Genomic DNA, 18,612 nt, shown 5'->3' with positions numbered 1-18,612 from the left:
TTTGGGCCAAGAATCTACTAGTTGAACAGCAGTGATTCAAAGACATTTATTTATCTTAAAGCATTCATGGATAAAACCCAAGTAAATTTATTGGCTTGCTTTAGTCCATAGTGCCACATAACTCTGTAACTGGCTTGGAGCTTTAAATGGAGTGAAATAAATGCAAATGTTAAGTTTTCTCATAAACCATCATGTTGGGCACGCCCAGATATTCATTTATGAAACTGCTATGCTTCTGGGTCTCTGCCCTTAGCCACCTTTTAGCCCTGCCCTCTCTTATCTTCTCTAAACAATCAGTCTTTTTCCCATTATATTCCTTTCACTGAGCCTTCCATCCCCCTTCATGCAATAAGGTGTGTTTAAGGGACAGGTCTAATGGCAGGTAGAAAAAATTCCAGGGAATCTGTGTACTTCTTAATGATAATAATGATATCTGACTCAATAGTTGGCTGAAACTTGATGCTGTTATGTTTGTTGCAATTCAGCATGAAATGGCTCAAAAGGCTTCAGTGGAGGTCATGTCAAAAGCATTTCCCATGAGAGAGCATCCTTCTTCATGGCTAGGGAGGTTGCTCCCATGGACAGCCACTGCCCAAGTGGATGGTGGCTTCTTTTTTTTATTTCAATGGTGTTTGCTAAGCACTTACCATGTGCCAGGCACTGTACTAACCACTGGGGTAGATAAAATTTAATTAGATTGGACATAGTCCATCTCCCACTTGGTGTTCACAGTCTTATTCCCTGTTTGACAGATGAGGTAACTTGAGGCAAAGAAAAGTTGTGACTTGCCCAAGGTTACACAGCAGACAAGTGGCAGAGCTGGGTTTCGAAGCCAGGTTCTCGACTCCAAGGCCTGGGCTCTTTATGCTAGGCCACACTGCTTCTTCTAGCCATAGTTCTCCTGCTCTGAGTCGTTGGATTGTCTTTCCCTAACCCTTTTCCCACCATTTGTTTCTCTTGGTGTGAGGCTCTTAATAGATTAGACCATAATCCCCTCAGGGTGGGATTTTTTTTTTTAATGGCGAGTGTTATTAACTATCTGATTTTGGGTGTTTATTGAACCAAAAATAGCCAGCAGTGTCTGAGAGGAGAATTGGAGGGGACCACAGCTTCTTTGTAATCCCATCCCGATTCCAGGCCTGAGGCGAGGTCATGTATGCTTCAGACCCCAAATTACCAGCTCAGGGAGGGCTTCTGGCCCTGAAGCTTCCCAGACCCAAGTGGCTACATAGCCACTCATAGGGATAACCTGGCCTGCCCATGGATTTAGGTATCTTTGGATGGCATTTTGGACCACAGACAAGGCCTGTGCTCTCTTTGGGGGACCCTTCCCCACTGGGCCTGACCCCTTGGGCTGTTACCCACTTGATGCAGTTCCAGAGTGCCCCCAAAGTCCTGTGTTGCAGTGATCATCATCATCAGTGGTATTTATTGAGCACTAATTGTGTGTAGAGCCCTACTAAGCGCTTGGGAGAGTACAATGCAACACAGTTGGAAGGCACATTCCCTGCCCACATTGAGCTTGCACGCTAGAGGATAGTAGACATGTGTAGGGCCTGGATTTGGAGTGGCTGGGAGTAGCCATAATCTCTTCCCTGCCATGCTTACATCGTGTGTGTACATAATTCATAATGATTATGATGCTTGTTTAAGCACTTAATATCAGTCGGTCAATCAGTTGTAGTCTTTGAGCGCTTACTATATGCAGAGCACTGTACTAAGCACTTGGGAGGGTACAGTACAACAGAATTAGGGGACATGTTCTGTACCCATTAACAAGTTTATGTATCATGCACTGCACTAAACACAGAGGTAGATACAAGATTATCAGATTGGGTACAGTCCCTGTCCAAATGAGACTCTCAAGTTAAGTAAGACAGAGAACAGGTATTGAATCCCCATTTCACAGATGAGGAAACTGAGGCACAGAGAAGTTAAGTGACTTGCCCAAGGTCACACAGAAGACAAATGGTGGAGTGGAATTAGAACCCAGGTCCTCAGATCCCTAGGCCAGTGCTCTTTCCAATTGACCACACTGCTTCTATATTTCCACTGTTCACTAATAGTAAAAGAAGCAGCCTACTATAATGATATAGTATGGATGTAAGCATCCTGGTTAACTATCACAAGCTCCTATACAAGGGGAAGGAAGTTTCAAGTTCTGAATATTCACCTTGCTGCCTCCTGTTAGAAGAATAGAAAGGCCAGGAGCAGAACCAAACCTCAGGAGCTTCAAGAAAGAGCACTGGAGGTCTTAGCAAGAGATCTGGGCCTCTCCTGCCCTCCACCTCACTCAACTCCTCCCTCAAACTCCTCTAGACTGGTTCTTGGCCATCAGTCCCATCCTTCCCTTCATACTCCCTCCATGCTGACTCCTCCTCATTTGAAACACATCATAGGCAGTAAATATTGAAGTTCCAGATGCTGCTATAAAGTATTTAGGCTTCATATTCCCAAGTAGATGGAGTTGCTCAAAATGAACTTTAGTGGGTGTTTGTTTATTTCTGATCTCCAACCTGAGTGAAAAATCTATCACATAAATGGATTTAAGGATGGCATATAAACCTAGGCTTTGTTTCTGTTTTCTTTTGGTTTAGATAATAACTAAAGAGATTGAAGCAAATGAATGGAAGAAAAAATACGAAGAGACCCGACAAGAGGTTCTGGAGATGAGGTAGAGGTTCAGCAGAGTTGAGATTTTGGGGAACTCTTTAATGGCCATTTCTGTACATTCTTAAAGATAAAAAGTTAATCTGAGAAGGAAGTTTCCACTGAAAGTAGAACTCTAGTTTGAAAAATGATGCCCTTTGCAGTGGGGAGGTGAAAATGATGTAATTTTAAAACTTGTACTTAAGACAGGACATAGCTACTACACATGAAGTGTGTTCTGTGCTGCATGCTATGCAGGTAGATAATTTAGGCTTAGTTTCTCTCCCTTATAGAATACCTAATGAGAAATGGACTCTGTTTACACTTTTGTATTGCATTCTGTGTTCATTGTTGGACAATTGTGTGATTAGGGATCAGGATAGGACAGTTATCCCATCACTTTTACTCTGGGAAGGATTTACACAGAAGTTGGGACTTTTAATAGGCACGATATCCCTTCTTCCATTTAACATCAAATATAGGAAGCAAAATGTCAGAGTGGGCAGAGGTGGGGGCTGGAAAATTAAAAGAAAGGGCCAGCCGGTTTAGCAGAACAAAATCATTGTGAGGAAAGAAGAGATTTGAGTCCATTGTTTTTAAATGAATTGTTTAGGCAGTGAATGAATGCTCATTTTTACATGATATCTGAATGCTTGAGTCAGAGCAGAACAAATGAGAAGCATTAGAAAGAGGAGGGCTCTTAAGTAGACACATGCAGTGAATCAAAATGATGAAAACATAGTTAAGCATGGGAGTTATGTGCCATTTCAGATATTTAGAATTCTTTTGGGCTGCTTCATTTCCCTTGATTAAATTTTCATTGTGGCGGATGGCTGAGGCCTATCTGATTTGGCATCTGTACAACTTTATATGCATTTGAAAAGAAAAAACCCGATGCACCTGTTTTTCTTCCTTTTTAGGAAAATTGTTGCGGAATATGAAAAGACAATTGCCCAAATGATAGGTAAGGGAAAAAGTGGTTTCATTGTGGGGACAGTGGCCTTTTGGGTTGGTTTTGGGGTCAGGGTAAAGCTTAAAACAATATTAATATCTAATGCAAAGGCAAATTCACTGAAATAAACTTCCATGAAACACTCCCACTTAGTGTCTCACTAATAATTTGGACCCATTTAGGAGATTGCAGTCTTATATAGAGCACTACAGTTGTAACTCTCCAAGATTTTAGATTCTTGGTCAGTTAACAACATTTAATCATAATTAAGTTTTATCTTGGGACAGAGACTACGTTCTTCCATAATCCTTAGAATCTCTTGTATCTCTCAAGAGTCTCTCCCTTACATGACAAGTTACAGTTTCCTTTTGGAGAACTCCATAGTCCCCCTCTCCCCCCAGCCACCGCCACTAGGATCCAACAGTATTAATCTAAAATCAGATTTTCAGAAAGCTCCTTGCATTTTCACGGAGGAGTTTAGGCCCAGTAATTAAAGCCTGGCTGTTGGCATGGGTGTGTGGTAGGCCTCCCCTGAGTGCATCAGATCATAACAGGCTCATTTCAAGATAAGAGGATGCCAAAATAATTACACCTACCTTGTGATTCCCAGAAGATGAACAGAGAACAAACATGACGTCTCAGAAGAGTCTCCAGCAATTGACCATGGAAAAGGAACAGGCCTTGGCTGATTTAAACTCTGTGGAGAGGTCCCTGTCTGATCTGTTCAGGAGATACGAGAACTTGAAGGGAGTCCTGGAGGGGTTTAAGAAGGTGCTATGCTTTTTTGAAAACATCTGCTTCTTCTGTTTTCTCTCCTCTTTGCCATATGCATGACTCACTCTTAAATTTTCCTGGTATGGAGTGGAGGAATGAGGCAGAGGCCCTTTGGAGATGGAATCTCTAGGCTTTGCATGGCCCCTCTTTATTGTTCTCCTTTAACTTTATCCTGATTCACTGCCTTTGGACACCTTGCACATGACTGCAGCAAGATCTTACTTAATCAGTGGCATGGGAAGCAGCATGGCCCAGTGGAAAGAACCCGGGCTTGGGAGTCAGAGGTCATGTGTTCCAATTCCGGCTCTGACACTTGTCAGCTGTGTGACTTTGGGCAAGTCACTTAACTTCTCTGGGCCTTAGTTACCTCATCTGTAAAATGGGGATTAAGACTATGAGACCCCGTGGGACAACCTGATCACCTTGTAACCTCCCCAGCGCTTAGAACAGTGCTTTGCACATAGTAAACGCTTAATAAATGCCATTATTATTATTATTATTATTATTATTATTTATCGAGCACTTGCTGTGTACAGAGCACTATACTAAGAGCTTGGAAGAGTACAGCAGAGTCAGTAAACATGTTCCCTCCCCATGAGGGAGCTTACAGTCTAGGTGGAGAGACAGACATTAAAATAAAACAAAATACTTAGTTGCAAATATGTACATAAGTGCTGTAGAGCTGAGGGTGGGGCAAATATCAAGTGCTTAAAGGATACAGATTTAGCTCTTAATGTCCCTTGAGTCAGAGCTCTTCCCATATTAGGCCAAATAGTGTCAGATCTGATCTGAATCAGCCTCATTTGGAACCTATTTTTCAGGAATCTGTGAGTACTAGAACATGTCATTTCCCAAGCGCTTAGTACAGTGCTCTGCAAATAGTAAATGTACAGTAAATACCACAGGTTGATTAGAAATGAAGAGTGAGTGGATCTGAAGCAGTCATCACACTCTAGAGTAAAATGCCTAACCTTAAAGAATAAATTCCTGGGAAAGGGCATGTTCTTTTCATTTTAAGTTGCAATCTCCCTTTAACAGAATGAAGAGGCTTTGAAAAAATGTGCTCAAGATTACTTAACCAGAGTTAAACAAGAGGAACAGCGATATCAGGCCCTGAAAATCCATGCAGAAGAAAAACTAGACAAGTAAGAGTTTAAAACAGGGCTTCCCGTATTTCAGAATATCATGGGAGGGCGAGAGGAAAACTGATGAGTATTCTTAAACCCAGGCTTATGTTCTTTTAAAAAAATTCATTCACGAGGCCACCAGTAGCCTTTATCGAGCATCTTTTCAGAAGCTAACCTTCCTATTTCTACTACGTTGTGAATTTTGAAAGAAATTTTGACCTGGGAGTAGTTTAGCAGACTTTAACTTCAGCATGATTCGATGCCTTATTTGCATGTTAGGATGGTGATTTTCTGGCAGTCCTGTCATCAGAAAAAAGATAACACCATTATCACATAGGTGATACATTCTGTGATAGAATACTTCCTCACTAATCCGCAGTGACAGCAGCCCTATTCCAGAACCTGCCTTCAGGCCTTTCTACCATTACTTAAATATCACAATTATTATTATTACTTTGACTCGACAGTCACCTTTTCTATCTCAGCTCATTTTTTGTAAGTGTAGGAGGGGTCCATATCTGGGGAGTACCAAGTAGCAGCAATGCTCCTTTTTAATAATTAACCTTGTAATTTTGTCTTTATTAACAACTCCAACACTACCATGATGAAGAGCCAATGAAGAGATTGCTCAAGTGCGCACAAAAGCAAAAGCTGAGAGTGTGGCTCTCCATGCTGGGCTTCGTAAAGAACAGATGAAAGTGGAGTCCCTAGAAAGAGCGCTTCAGCAGAAGGTAAAGAAACACATTTCAACTGAAGCTGTGGTACTCCCTTTATAGTGGCTTTTTTGCCTCACAGCTTATAGTTGTCATCAAAATCACCAAGGCAGCCTCCAAATGGGTTGGCTTACTGAGTTGTAGGAGTTTGACCTGTTATGGGAAAAATCAATTTAAATTATCTGCCTTTAAGACAAGGTAGCTACTCCTTTATATTCTGAAAGCAGATTACTCCTCTTTAGCTTCCCCTTTCCCATTGGATCCTCCTCTGGGTGCCATTTTCCACTAACCTCTTTCAGTATTTTCCTTCCTGTGCCTCTTTCTCTGATCTGTAGCTCTGCTGTGACGTTCCCTTAGCCGGGAAGATTAGGTTGGGCATGTCTGTGCTGAAGGAGGGAGCCTCTTCAGAGACTGTTCTTAGTTCAAACCAGCCTTGGCAATTCCCTTTTTCCTTTTGCCTTTCAGAACCAAGAAATTGAAGAATTGACCAAGATCTGTGATGAGCTGATTGCCAAGCTGGGAAAGACTGATTGAACCTCTCCTTCTGCTGATTCAACAAATCTACCCTTGGCTGCTTTCTTGTGACTCCAAGCACTTTGCCTTACCCAGGAATATTCTCCCCATAGCAAAGAAAAAGCACATGCATACTGCACCTGTTAAGCTTTGCTGCAGATTCAACAGCCCTGGAAGAAATTCTAGAGAGCTACACAGTCACTTAGTATTGTTTTCTCAGCCTCAGATTTCTTTGAATTAGTCAGTAATCAGATTCAGTAAAACATTAGGCTAGTAAGTTTGGGTTTGTGGATTTTGTGGTGGTATTTTTTTTGGTCTTTTTTTTTAGTCAGCAGTTCTACAGTCAGCTCTATAAATTTCAGGGGCTGATCCAGATGTGACAGGCTTGAGGTCTTCTGCTTGCAATCACAAATCTGATTTTCAGTTCTTCATGCATTATTTTATCTTTGTTTTAAATGGCTTTTGAAACTAATGGATATGTCAGAGTGAAGGGAGCATCTGATGGGTCAGTAAGTAACAAGTCCTGTTTATAAATCAGGTATGGATTCCTGGAGGTTGTGTAGCTTTGCCTCAGTTTTCAGAAAGTTACTAATGCACAGGATTGGTCTTGAGAGGGTAAATATGGACTTGTATGTAGTGCCTCTGTCTATCTGGGTTGGAGCATAATCAGATCACTCACCTGGGACCACCTTGGCTCCTCGGGACGACATGCTCTCCCAGTTGGGTATTGCTGAAAGAGGTTTTGTTTTATCAGATGGATTACTCTCTCAAGACTCTGGTCCAAGAATTCAATAAGATAATGGAATGATGGTCTTGGTTGCAAGCCCTTGCTTGCATCTCTGCCGGTGCACTTTACTGCCTAGCTCTGTGGTCAAGTCTTCGGGGTTTCCTAGCTTTTAGCAGATGTGATGACAAGGTTTTGGTTCCTTTAGAAAAGCTGCTTTGGTTTGAAGCCTTGCCAGCTTTTCTGAACAGATGCTTCCCTTTGGTGCTGGAGGCAGAGGGGTGACAGCGGATTCAACAAAGAACTTTGCTCTGACCTGCGTATTCTGAAGCCAATCAGGCCCCTCTGCTTTTTGGTAGGAAAAGAACAGATATATTTTTAAATGTAAGTCAACTGATTTTTTTCATGCCAGCTTTGAAGAGAAAAATCCCCTATAAAGAGTTTAGATATCATTAAATAAGATGACTCCCGTGGTTTTCTGGTGATATGAGGAGATTCAGGAAGAAGGGACAATTCTAAATTTCTTTCAGTACTGCTAAAACCATTTGATGTTCCTTTTGAACTCTGAATACAAAAGGAGAAAGTTTGAAACCTAGGATTTGAGCCAAACAAAGCCAAACAAAAAAAAACAACAGGTAGTGTAAAAGCCAAGAAATTCAAGACTTTCTTTTCTCTTTTTTTTGGTATTGCTATTCAAATTTCTTGTGCTTTGAAAGATAGTAAAATAAGTCACACAACTAAACCATATCCCATTGGTTTTTAGAAGAGGCTCAAAGTTCAGAAAGGTTAGATGGTAGTCACCTCTTTGGCAGCATTTGGGGTGGTGCTGGTGGATTCCCTTTGGAAAGCCCAGGCCGAATTCGTGCAGACCCACTGAAGCTCTCTTTTGTTGTAGCCAAGTACCCAGCAAAGTGATGTACAGTATATTAAATGTATGTAGATTTTCATACTGTACTTGTACTACTATTGCATGATCAGCTTTCGCTTTGAGCTTTACCTGTTTGCACAGTGGAGACCCTCTCATATGCCAGAGGAGTTCAGCTTACCATACTCCTCATTTACAGTTCATGTAGGTTCAGGATTCTTCAATTACAGATAAATATCCTTCTAAAGTTGAATCATAGTCTATTAATATGTATTTTCCTTAATTGATGCTGAGGCTCTGTTCTAAAGCCTTTTCTCAAAATTTGGTGTTTAAAAAAAAATGAACACGAGTACAGAAAATGTAACTTTTAGAGGTTGGCAGGGAAGTGACAGATACCCTTTTCGGCTTTGAAAACATTTACTGTGACTTTAAAATGCATCTTGGGCTACTGGTCTCAATTCCATTGATTGAAATGCCTCCAGTTAGTGGAATAAGGGACAGATTTTCCCCCTTTCAGTTCCGAATTTCCCAGGGAAATGCACTCTAGCATTTTTCAGAATTGAAGTCTACTGATCGTACTTGCTGCTCTGCCTTCATAGAAATAGCCATCTCTATCTTTATTTCTGCTAATCTGTGCTGAGAATGCCAAACATATTGTTCCTATTTGATTTGTGCCTAAAATCTATTTTATTAACTATATTGTATATAAAGAGTTTAAGTGTTAAGACGAAGGTGATGACAATCCTGTCCTAGCCCACACGTACCAGTTTAGCAGGGCATTAGGAAGTGGCTTTGCTGAGCAGAAGGGTGAAAAGACCCTGTTGAAGATGAGCCCTGATCACTCTCCTGGCAGCAGGCACAGTGACACTGGAACATTATCTTTTCAGTGGAAGGGAAATTCCAGACAAATGAGAGAAGTAGCCTAGACATCCAGCAGATCACAGCAGGAAAAGTCAGGTGTGTGTTTTTTTTTTTCATTTGTTTGTTTTTTACTTATCAGAGGGAAACAAATAAGGATGCCTAGCATATGCTTCCTTTGGCTTCCCATTGCCAGAAGAGTGCAGCCTAGCGCTAGCCTTCAGCATATTTGACAACTAAGGTACCTCTGCTGTGGTGCCTTAGTGACAATCCAGCCACAAAACAGAAGAAACTGTGGCTAAACATATTGAACAGTATATTAATCTGCATGTTTGACTTTGCCAATGTGCATATTCTTATCTAGAATTCTTTTAAGAAGATAATCTGATATTTCCTGGGAGGAATTAGCAATTTTTCATTTGGTCATGATTACAATCAGTGCTGGTTGGGCCCTAAAAGGTTTGCTTTATTTGGAGAAGCGCCTTCAAGTCTAGTTGCTTGACTGACCTAACCAAACCTCTTCTGCAAAATTGGTTTGAAAACGTTGAGAGAAGTAACTTTCTCACATGATTTCTGGCCCTCCTTGCTTCTTTCAGCCCCAGCCTGAATTGGAAAGTGCAAAGGCACGTGAAAGATAATGAGGGTTTGGAAGTAGGCCAGATTAGGACCTTTAAAAGAGATTCAGTTCTAGTTTTTTGGAAGATAGTTTGTTTGAAACCTTTTAACCCAAACTAGTCCAATTCCTCACCAAGCCCACTTCACATCACTCCCCACCCCACCACCCCACCATAGTCTAAGCCCTTACAAAAAATAGATTCCCTGATGTAAAGCACTGAGTTTCACAAACTCATTTGCCAAATGACTCTGGGTTGTTCTTTGAAGACCTCATCACAGCATCATGTCATACGACTCCACTTTCACTGTACATTTTAAAAAGCCTCTCTGGCTTCTCAGAAGCCAAAATCCAAGTTTTCGAAAAGGGTGCCATTTGATTAGAATGACTTCTGTTCAGGTGAGTAATTCTGAGTGAGGTGAAAGAAATATACTGAAGACTTTTCTAGGGAGAAAATTACATAGCCTCTTTAGCCTTTGTTTTTACCGTTAGACAAATTTTGAAAATGTGTACACGTTGCATCTACTTCCCCATTTTATGAATTTTATAATTAGGTAAATCCGAGTCCCTGATTGGATCCCCTCACAAACTAAGGTTTCTCCCTCTAGGTCTCCTGTTGGGAAACCAGAAACAAGATCTTAAATGAAAATAGCAGGACCATGTTTTCAGCCCTGGCTGGGCTTCTGTTTCAAAGAACAGAATAGATTGAAAGAAAAAATTTGCTTACTGGAGAACAAAAGCAAAAAAAGAATTTGTCAATCAATTCTGTTAGGATAGTGTTCAGGGGGACTTAATCCTCAGAGTTTAAAATGTAAAATAGTAAAGTATCGAAAGAAACCTTAACCTCACCCAATTAGATGAAGTTTGGTTAGCTCAGGTGTTTTCCATAAAATTACCAACTCAGCATCTTAAGAAAAAACAATGTCCTGTGTTTGCCAGCTGAATTTAGAGAAGATTTTTCAGTTTGAAAGGTAACTGAAAGAATAGACTTTTCTCCAAAGGCATCTTTTGCAGGTGGTGCATCTAAATGGCAGCATTTTGTAGTGGAGATCTGGCCACATAGGCCAGAGTGCTCATCCTGGAATCTGATGATTGCACTTTTGTGGTTTTTGTCTGAATGCAATTCCCATTTCTGTGCCTCTCAGCATGCAGTTAGGTTTGGACAAACAAGATTCCTAAGGAATGATTTATTAACTATAATATGGTTATAGTTGCTATATAAATATATATTATGGTTATAGTTCTATATAATGGAGGCTTTGCGTGTGATTTTAGACCTGTGGCATCTTGTATACTCCTTTAATACCTTACTGGGGGCCAGGCTTGAAGCTGTGATGTGGACTGATGCTTCAGTTTAGAATTGTAAAACATACCACTTTGCACCCTCTTCCTCTAGGTGATATTTGGAGTGGGCTCTGAAACATTTGTTCCCTCTTCACATTCTTAGTGATTTTTATGCTTTATGTCTGATGTAACTTTAAGGCCAATCCCAATCTAAATTCAGGGAAATTTGCAAGTAACCATTTTCCAGCTTTAGAAGCTAGGCCCTCCCCTCTTTGTGATAGAGTCCAGTCACCCCCTCGTAATTCTCCAAGGTGCCAGTAAAATACTCAGTGTTGCTGTTAGCAAGTGTACATTTGCCAATAGATATCCATATATATTAATGTGCCAAGAAGTGAAATCCTAATTGCACATCGGCTTCCACTGTGTCCCTGTGACTTCCGTACAGTGAGTGAATACCCTCCCACTTGGAGGAAATACTGCCGGTTGACTACTATCAGGATTGCTTTGTATATGTAAAGGTCATCTACATAAATTTTATATGCACAATAATTTCCCTTTTTATATGTCAGGTAAATATTTGTAAGAGTTATACTCACACAAATGAGATTATTATAATGATTACTAATATATTTTTTCCATGTCTCATTGCCTGAATAAAAACTGTTTACCACTGTTCAATTGGTGTTCCCTGTGTGTTAAATTGTTTCCTCCAGTAGTGTGTCTGTGGCTGACCCTCACTTTTACAAGCTCTATATTTCAGTGGACAATCGGAAAAGGCAGTGACAGGTCTTTGCCCTGGATTCGTGGGGTTTTAAACACTTGCATTTTTTTCTCTGAAGGGTGGAGGCAGGTCCATCTTTTAGGTAGATTTTATTTCCTTTTTCACATTGTTGCTTTCTCTTTCTACACAGACAAAGCTTTGATAGGTCTCCACAACATCTGCATCTTTATCCTGATCCACTTGATGCAGTGAAGGCTGGTTAACAGGGTTTCTTGAGGCGCTTTTTTGGTCAGTGATCATCTGAGCAGACAACCCGACACTGGAGAAGCAAATGCTGAGACAACGCTACATTAGAATCCACAGAATTTTGCTGACCTGTCCTTTTTCCAGAAGGATCACTGCCAGAAGAGAGCCTTTTGGTTGCTGGTTACTCCCACTCCTTTTTGAAGGGCAGCAGGACATTTCTGAGCTGTGCACTGAAGGATAGCTCGATGGGGGAGTTCATTCCACACTTCAGGACTTGGATGGTATCCAGCAAGGAAAATCAGAGTGTTGTGTCTTTGTTACTATTTGTTACTATTTGCAGCTTGCTGGAACTTGGCACAGTGTTCATTAAATACATAAAGGGAAGGCCCTCGCCTCCCGGATTTTTTATTCTAAAACCAGCATAAACAACCCCCTAGATTGTGTCCTCTATACTGACCTTTTGGAGGTGCTGAAATGACAAGTAGAAAACAGTCTAGAGTAACAGCCCAAGAAAGAAGTGTGTCATCCCCAGGACACAGTCCTAAAGACTTTTTTTGGGTAAAAGTGGTGGCTCTGTTTGGTCTGCATTGATGAAACACACTGCTCCTGAAAAATTCCAGCTGCTCAGTATTCCCAGTTTTCATCTCTCTGGAATTGTGGATTCCCTGGGAGCAGTGGGTTTTGTCTGCCAGAAGGTTATTCTCAATTGGCGGCTTTGGTTGCTGGCCTACTGTATGGCCACCACCACCCTGCCTTCCAGCTTGCTAGGAGACAGTCTTACACAGCAAATGAGTCCAGTATTGAGCTCTGTGAGCTGAGTCCTCTCCCACTTTCACTTTCCACTATATATGCTCTTGGGATGGAAATGTTTCAGGGAGCTTACAAGAAAATCATCACTTTTCCGAATGTCTGTATTTCACCCATACAGTTAAAGATCATTAATGGTATTATTTGAGCACTTACTGTGTCCAGAGCACTGTACTAAGCACTTGGGAGAGTACAACAGACTTGGTAGACTTGTTCCCTGCCCATAACGAGCATATGGTCTAGGGGAGAAGAAGACAGATATTAATAGAAATTCATAATATGTAATTTATAGATATGTACAAAAGTGTCGTGGGACTGAAGGTGGGGAGAATATCAAATGCCCAAAGATCACAGATCAAAGTGGACAGATAACACAGAAGGGAGAGGGAGCCAGAGAAAAGAGACCTTAATCTGGAAAGGCCTCTTCAGACGTATAAAGAACTCGTATCACAAACTGGAAAAGTGCAATTGTCCACATGTCTGGATGTTATGTAAGAAATCCCCAAAACATGTCCAGATCATGAATCCCCCTGTGGGTTTGGGTTCCTTGAGCCTTGTTTTCAAAGCCCTTTAACCCTTTGATACTCACCCCACAGCAATTATATACATATGCTCGAACTGCTGAACGCTGTTGGCAAAAGTCTAAACACCAAGCCAACCTCGTTCACTTCAAGTTTATCCTTTCCTGCCTTAACTCTGCCCTCTCCTCTGCCAGACAAAACTATTTCTCCTCCCTTATTGACACCCATGCCCATCATCCCCGTCAGCTCTTCTGTACATTTAACTCCCTTCTGAGGCCCCCTGTTCCTCCCCCTCCTCCTTCCCTCACCCCCAACGATTTGGCCTCCTACTTCACTAGTAAAATTAACTCCATCAGGTCTGAGCTCCCCAAAGTCACTCCTCCCCTTTCTCCAACCCCCCTGCTCTCAACCCTCTCCGCTACTCTCCCATCCTTCCCAGCAGTATCCTCAGATGAGATCTCCTCCCTCCTCTCAAGTGCTACTCCAGCCACCTGTGCTTCTGACCTCATTCCCTCTCTTATGAAATCTCTCACCCCGTCCCTCCTCCCCTCCTTAACTTCCATCTTCAACCGCTCTCTCTCCACTGGTTCCTTCCCCTCTTCCTTCAAACATGCCCATGTCTCCCCCATCCTAAAAACACCCTCTCTTGACCCAACCTCCCCTTCTAGTTATCGCCCTATCTCCCTCCTACCATTCCTTTCCAAACTCATCAAACTAGTCGTCTACACCCACTGCCTCGAATTCCTCAATGCCAACTCTCTCCTCAACCCCCTCCAATCTGGCTTCTGTCCCCTACATTCCATGGAAACTGCCCTCTCAAAGGTCACCAATGACCTCCTGCTTGCCAAATCCAATGGCTCCTACTCTATCCTAATCCTCCTCGACCTCTCAGCTGCCTTCGACACTGTGGACCACCCCGTTCTCCTCAACACGCTATCCAACCTTGGCTTCACAGACTGTCCTCTCCTGGTTCTCCTCATCTCTCCGGCCGTTCATTCTCCGTCTCTTTTGCAGGCTCCTCCTCCCCCTCCCATCCCCTTACTGTAGGGGTTCTTCAAGGGTCAGTTCTTGGTCCCCTTCTGTTCTCTATCTACACTCACTCCCTTGGTGAACTCATTGGCTCCCACGGCTTCAACTATCATCTCTATGCTGATGATATCGAAATCTACATCTCTGCCCCTGCTCTCCCTCCCTTCAGGCTTGTGTTTCCTCCTGCCTTCAAGACATCTCCATCTGGATGTCTGCACGTCATCTAAAACTCAATATGTACAAGAATAAACTCCTTATCTTCCCTCCCAAACCCTGCCCTCTCCCTGACTTTCCCATCACTGTTGACAGCACTACCATCCTTCCCATCTCACAAGCCCGCAACCTTGGTGTCATCTTCAACTCTGCTCTCTCATTCACACCCTCACATCCAATCCGTCACCAAAAACTGCCAGCCTCACCTCCGCAACATCGCCAAGATCCGCCCTTTCCTCTCCATCCAAACCGCTACCCTGCTGGTTCAATCTCTCATCCTATCACGACTGGATTATTGCATCAGCCTCCTCTCTGATCTCCCTCCTTCTGTCTCTCCCCACTTTAATCTATACTTCACGCTGCTGCCCGGATCATCTTTGTGCAGAAACGCTCTGGGCATGTTACTCCCCTCCTCAAAAATCTCCAGTGGCTACCGGTCACCCTACACATCAGGCAAAAACTCCTCAATCTCGGCTTCAAGGCTCTCCATCACCTCACCCCCTCCTACCTCACCTCCCTTCTTTCCTTCTACAGCCCAGCCCGCACCCTCCACTCCTCTGCCGCTAACCTCCTCACTGTGCCTCGTTCTCGCCTGTCCCACCATCGAGTCCCAGCCCATGTCCTCCCCCTGGCCTGGAAGGCCCTCCCTCTGCACATCCACCAAGCTAGCTCTCCTCCTCCCTTCAAAGCCCTACTGAGAGATCACCTCCTCCAGGAGGCCTTCCCAGACTGAGCCCCCTTTTTCCTCTCCCCTTTCCCATCCCCCCCGACCTACCTCCTTCCCCTCCCCACAGCACCTGCATATGTTTGTACAGATTTATTACTCTCTTTATTTTACTTGTACATATTTACATATTCTATTTATTTTATTTTATTAATATGTTTTGTTTTGTTGTCTGTCTCCCCCTTCTAGACTGTGAGCCCACGGTTGGGTAGGGACTGTCTCTATATGTTGCCAACTTGTACTTCCCAAGCAGTTAGTACAGTGCTCTGCACACAGTAAGCACTCAATAAATACGATTGAATATCCTTATTCTTCGTGCTGTCCTTTATCTAATTTATTTTAATGTCTGTCTCCCTAATTAGATTATAAACTCCTCCGAGAACAGAGATTGTATCTACCACCCATATTGCATTGTGCTCTCCATGCTTTGTACAGTGGTGGTTACAAAAAGTGCTCAAAAAATACCACTGATTGATTGAAATATAAACAACTTTTCATGGGTGTGCTGGAATCTTACTTTTCCATTAAGCCTGAAGCCTGGGTAAGGCCCTTGGAATTCTCTGACCTGTCCAATTTGGCCAAGTAGGCATTAGCCACAGATACAGCTGTAAGCACCTAATTCTGAGCTTCCAATCCAGTCATTTAAAATTACCCATGCACCACACTTCCATGTTAATACCTGAGTGGTCATTTAATGGTGTTAGGCAGCGCCAAGAAACTTTCATCATGAAGACTGTCTTCACCTTGATAATAGTCACTTCCCTGGTAATAGACTGTAAGTGCCATGTCTATTGAAGCTGAGAAACCTCATAATCCTGGTCATGTCCTTATTTTTGTCCCTTCTGTCTTGCTGCTTTATCTCTGAAAAGCAGAACTCGGCTTGTGGGGAAGAAACTAACTTCCTTGCCAGCCGAGGTTCTTCTAGCCATCCCTTTGGATAGCTTGAACTGAAGAAGTAAAACCCAAACTATCCCATTTAGGAAACTGAGAATTCATTTAAAAAGCACCTTACCTTGTTGGGTTTAGTGTGGCCAGGTCAATGTAAACTGCTATATCATTTTGACACATCAAAACGAGGAGTATTCATTCATTGTCGTATTTATTGAGCACTTACTGTGTGCAGAGCACTGTACAATATAACAATAAACAGACACATAACCTGGCCATAATGAGCTAGCATGGCCTAGTGGAAAGAGCACAGGCCTTGGAGTCAGAGGATCTGGGTTCTAATGTCACCTCTGCCAATTGCCTGCTGGGTGACCTTGGGCAAGTTTCTTAACTTCTCTTTGCCTGTTCCCTCATCTGTAAAATGGGGAGTCAATATCTGTTCTCTCTTCTACTGAGACTGTGAGCCCCATGTGGGACACGGCCGATGTCTGACAATTAACTAGTAACTACCCCAGCGCATAAAATAGTGCTTGATGTAAGTGTTTAGCAAATACTATAAGAATAATTTTTTCATAGTTTTAGTTTTATTCATTTTAATGTCTGTACCCCCCCCCCCCAGATTGTAAATTAATTATGGGCAGGGAATGTGTCTGCTAATTCTGTTGCATTCTCCCAAGTGCTTAGAACAGTGCTCTGCACTTAGCACTCAATAAATATGACCAATTAATAATGTCTGGGTTTTGGGGGTTAGGCACCAGGGGAGGTTTGTGTGCAAGGTTTGCTGCTTTTTGTCTTGCTGTAGAAACTCTTACCTTCTGGCTCAAAGGGTGACCATTTGACTGTTGAGTGCTAGTCGTGGTGTAGGTGCTGTTGGATAATTTATGAATGGTCTCAATTGGTCCCTTAGTGACAGTGGCATTCGTGTGAAAATGATGCCCTATATTTTTTTTCCAGAAAAGAGCGACCAGACCAGAAAATCTTAGGACTCCTTTTAGACTGAATTCCCAAGTAGATGGACTGAAGTGGGATCCAAATCTTGGCAGCATTTTAAGATTAGGATCTTTTGTGCGTTTTCCCAGGATACGTGCGTTTGCTCTTAGCAATGTTTATTCCTCCTTTTAGTTGATAGGGGCTTCAGAACAAAATCCACAGGTTGCCCCCAAATCTCTCATTAGAATCCACAGAATTTCGCTGACCTGTTCTTTTTTCACAAGGATCATGCCAGGAGAGAGCCTTTTGTTTGCTGGTTACTCCCACTCCTTTTTGAAGGGCAGCAGGACATTTCTGAGCTGTGCACTGAAGGATAGTTTGATGGAGGAGTTCATTCCACACTTCAGGACTTGGATGGTAAGCCATATTCTTAAATTTGCATTTTCACTTCCTCTCTGATGGAAATGCTTATTAGGAATAGGGAGGAGGAAGGGAGACTGAAGGAACTGGGAATCATTCTTAAACAATAACCAGCCCCAGAAATATCAAGAGCTGACAGCTAGGTCAGATTCCCAATGTACAGAGGGGAAACTATTCGGAGCTTTCAAATATATTGATTTGAGAATAAAAGGGAGGGAAGAAGTCACTTTCAAAGAGAGGATGGGGCCCTGACTTTAAACAGTCAATTTGAATTTGATTAATCTAATATTAATGTTAATTTTAGAGACTGTTACAGCTTTGTCATTAACAGGTAGTTAGAATTACAGCACCATTACTCCACTGATTTGGGGACTTTAAGGATAATTCATTATTTAATTAATTCATTCAATCGTATTTATAGAGCACTTACTGTGTGCAGAGTACTGTACTAAGCGCTTGGGAAGTACAAGTCGGCAATATATAATCATAAAATTGTACTGGAATTTCAAGAGGAGCCCAGACATTTTGCCTCTTGGCATGCAGTAATGAATGTGGCATCTACATCCATGAAAGCTTGATGTTTTATTTTAATTTGTCCCTATTAAATCCAGATTTTTCCAGACACTCATTTCTTCCTCCCTTTCAGCTCAGCCTTGTAACACATCATCATCAATTTTCAGCAAAATAAAATGCCAACAAGATGGGTAAAATGAAACTGTCCTTGCTATGACATCTGCTGGAGCAAACGGGCCTGAATGGCCACTAGACGGTACCCTTGATTCAATTTGGAATCTCCACCACCGATCTGCCCTTCTCAACCCTCTGGGTCTAAATGGCATCGGTCACAGTTGACTTCTAGTCCTCTTTTTTTAATTTTTCCTCCACACTTTTAATGCCAGTATGTGTTTGTGTTTTTAAAATTAGGCTTCTGAACGTCTTAAATTATTCCACTGTGATCTTTGTGACCCAATCTGCTCTCCCCAACATACTCTAACCCCACAGGGGTCCATGGAAATCCCCAGTTCTTGCTTGATAGTTCAG

General features: G+C 42.3%; 1 protein-coding gene across 5 annotated transcripts in view; it reads left to right on the top strand.

Annotated features, from left to right (window-relative positions):
• The window catches only part of TACC1 (transforming acidic coiled-coil containing protein 1), a 90,256-nt gene extending 78,506 nt beyond the window's left edge, over window positions 1–11,750 (top strand). For all 5 annotated transcript variants that reach the window (XM_038747196.1, XM_038747199.1, XM_038747198.1 and 2 more), the window contains 6 exons: window positions 2,598–2,674; window positions 3,570–3,613; window positions 4,212–4,372; window positions 5,414–5,520; window positions 6,113–6,233; window positions 6,681–11,750. In XM_038747196.1, the coding sequence (XP_038603124.1) occupies window positions 2,598–2,674; window positions 3,570–3,613; window positions 4,212–4,372; window positions 5,414–5,520; window positions 6,113–6,233; window positions 6,681–6,749 (579 nt within the window). In that variant the 3' untranslated portion in view covers window positions 6,750–11,750. The remainder of the gene's footprint in view (window positions 1–2,597; window positions 2,675–3,569; window positions 3,614–4,211; window positions 4,373–5,413; window positions 5,521–6,112; window positions 6,234–6,680) is intronic.
• Window positions 11,751–18,612: the final 6,862 nt, after the last annotated feature.

This window comes from Tachyglossus aculeatus, chromosome 5, assembly GCF_015852505.1.
Source record: "Tachyglossus aculeatus isolate mTacAcu1 chromosome 5, mTacAcu1.pri, whole genome shotgun sequence".
Classification (NCBI taxonomy): Eukaryota; Metazoa; Chordata; class Mammalia; order Monotremata; family Tachyglossidae; genus Tachyglossus; species Tachyglossus aculeatus.
Note: the sequence above shows the minus strand (reverse complement) of the source record. Positions and strands in the feature narration are given on the sequence as shown.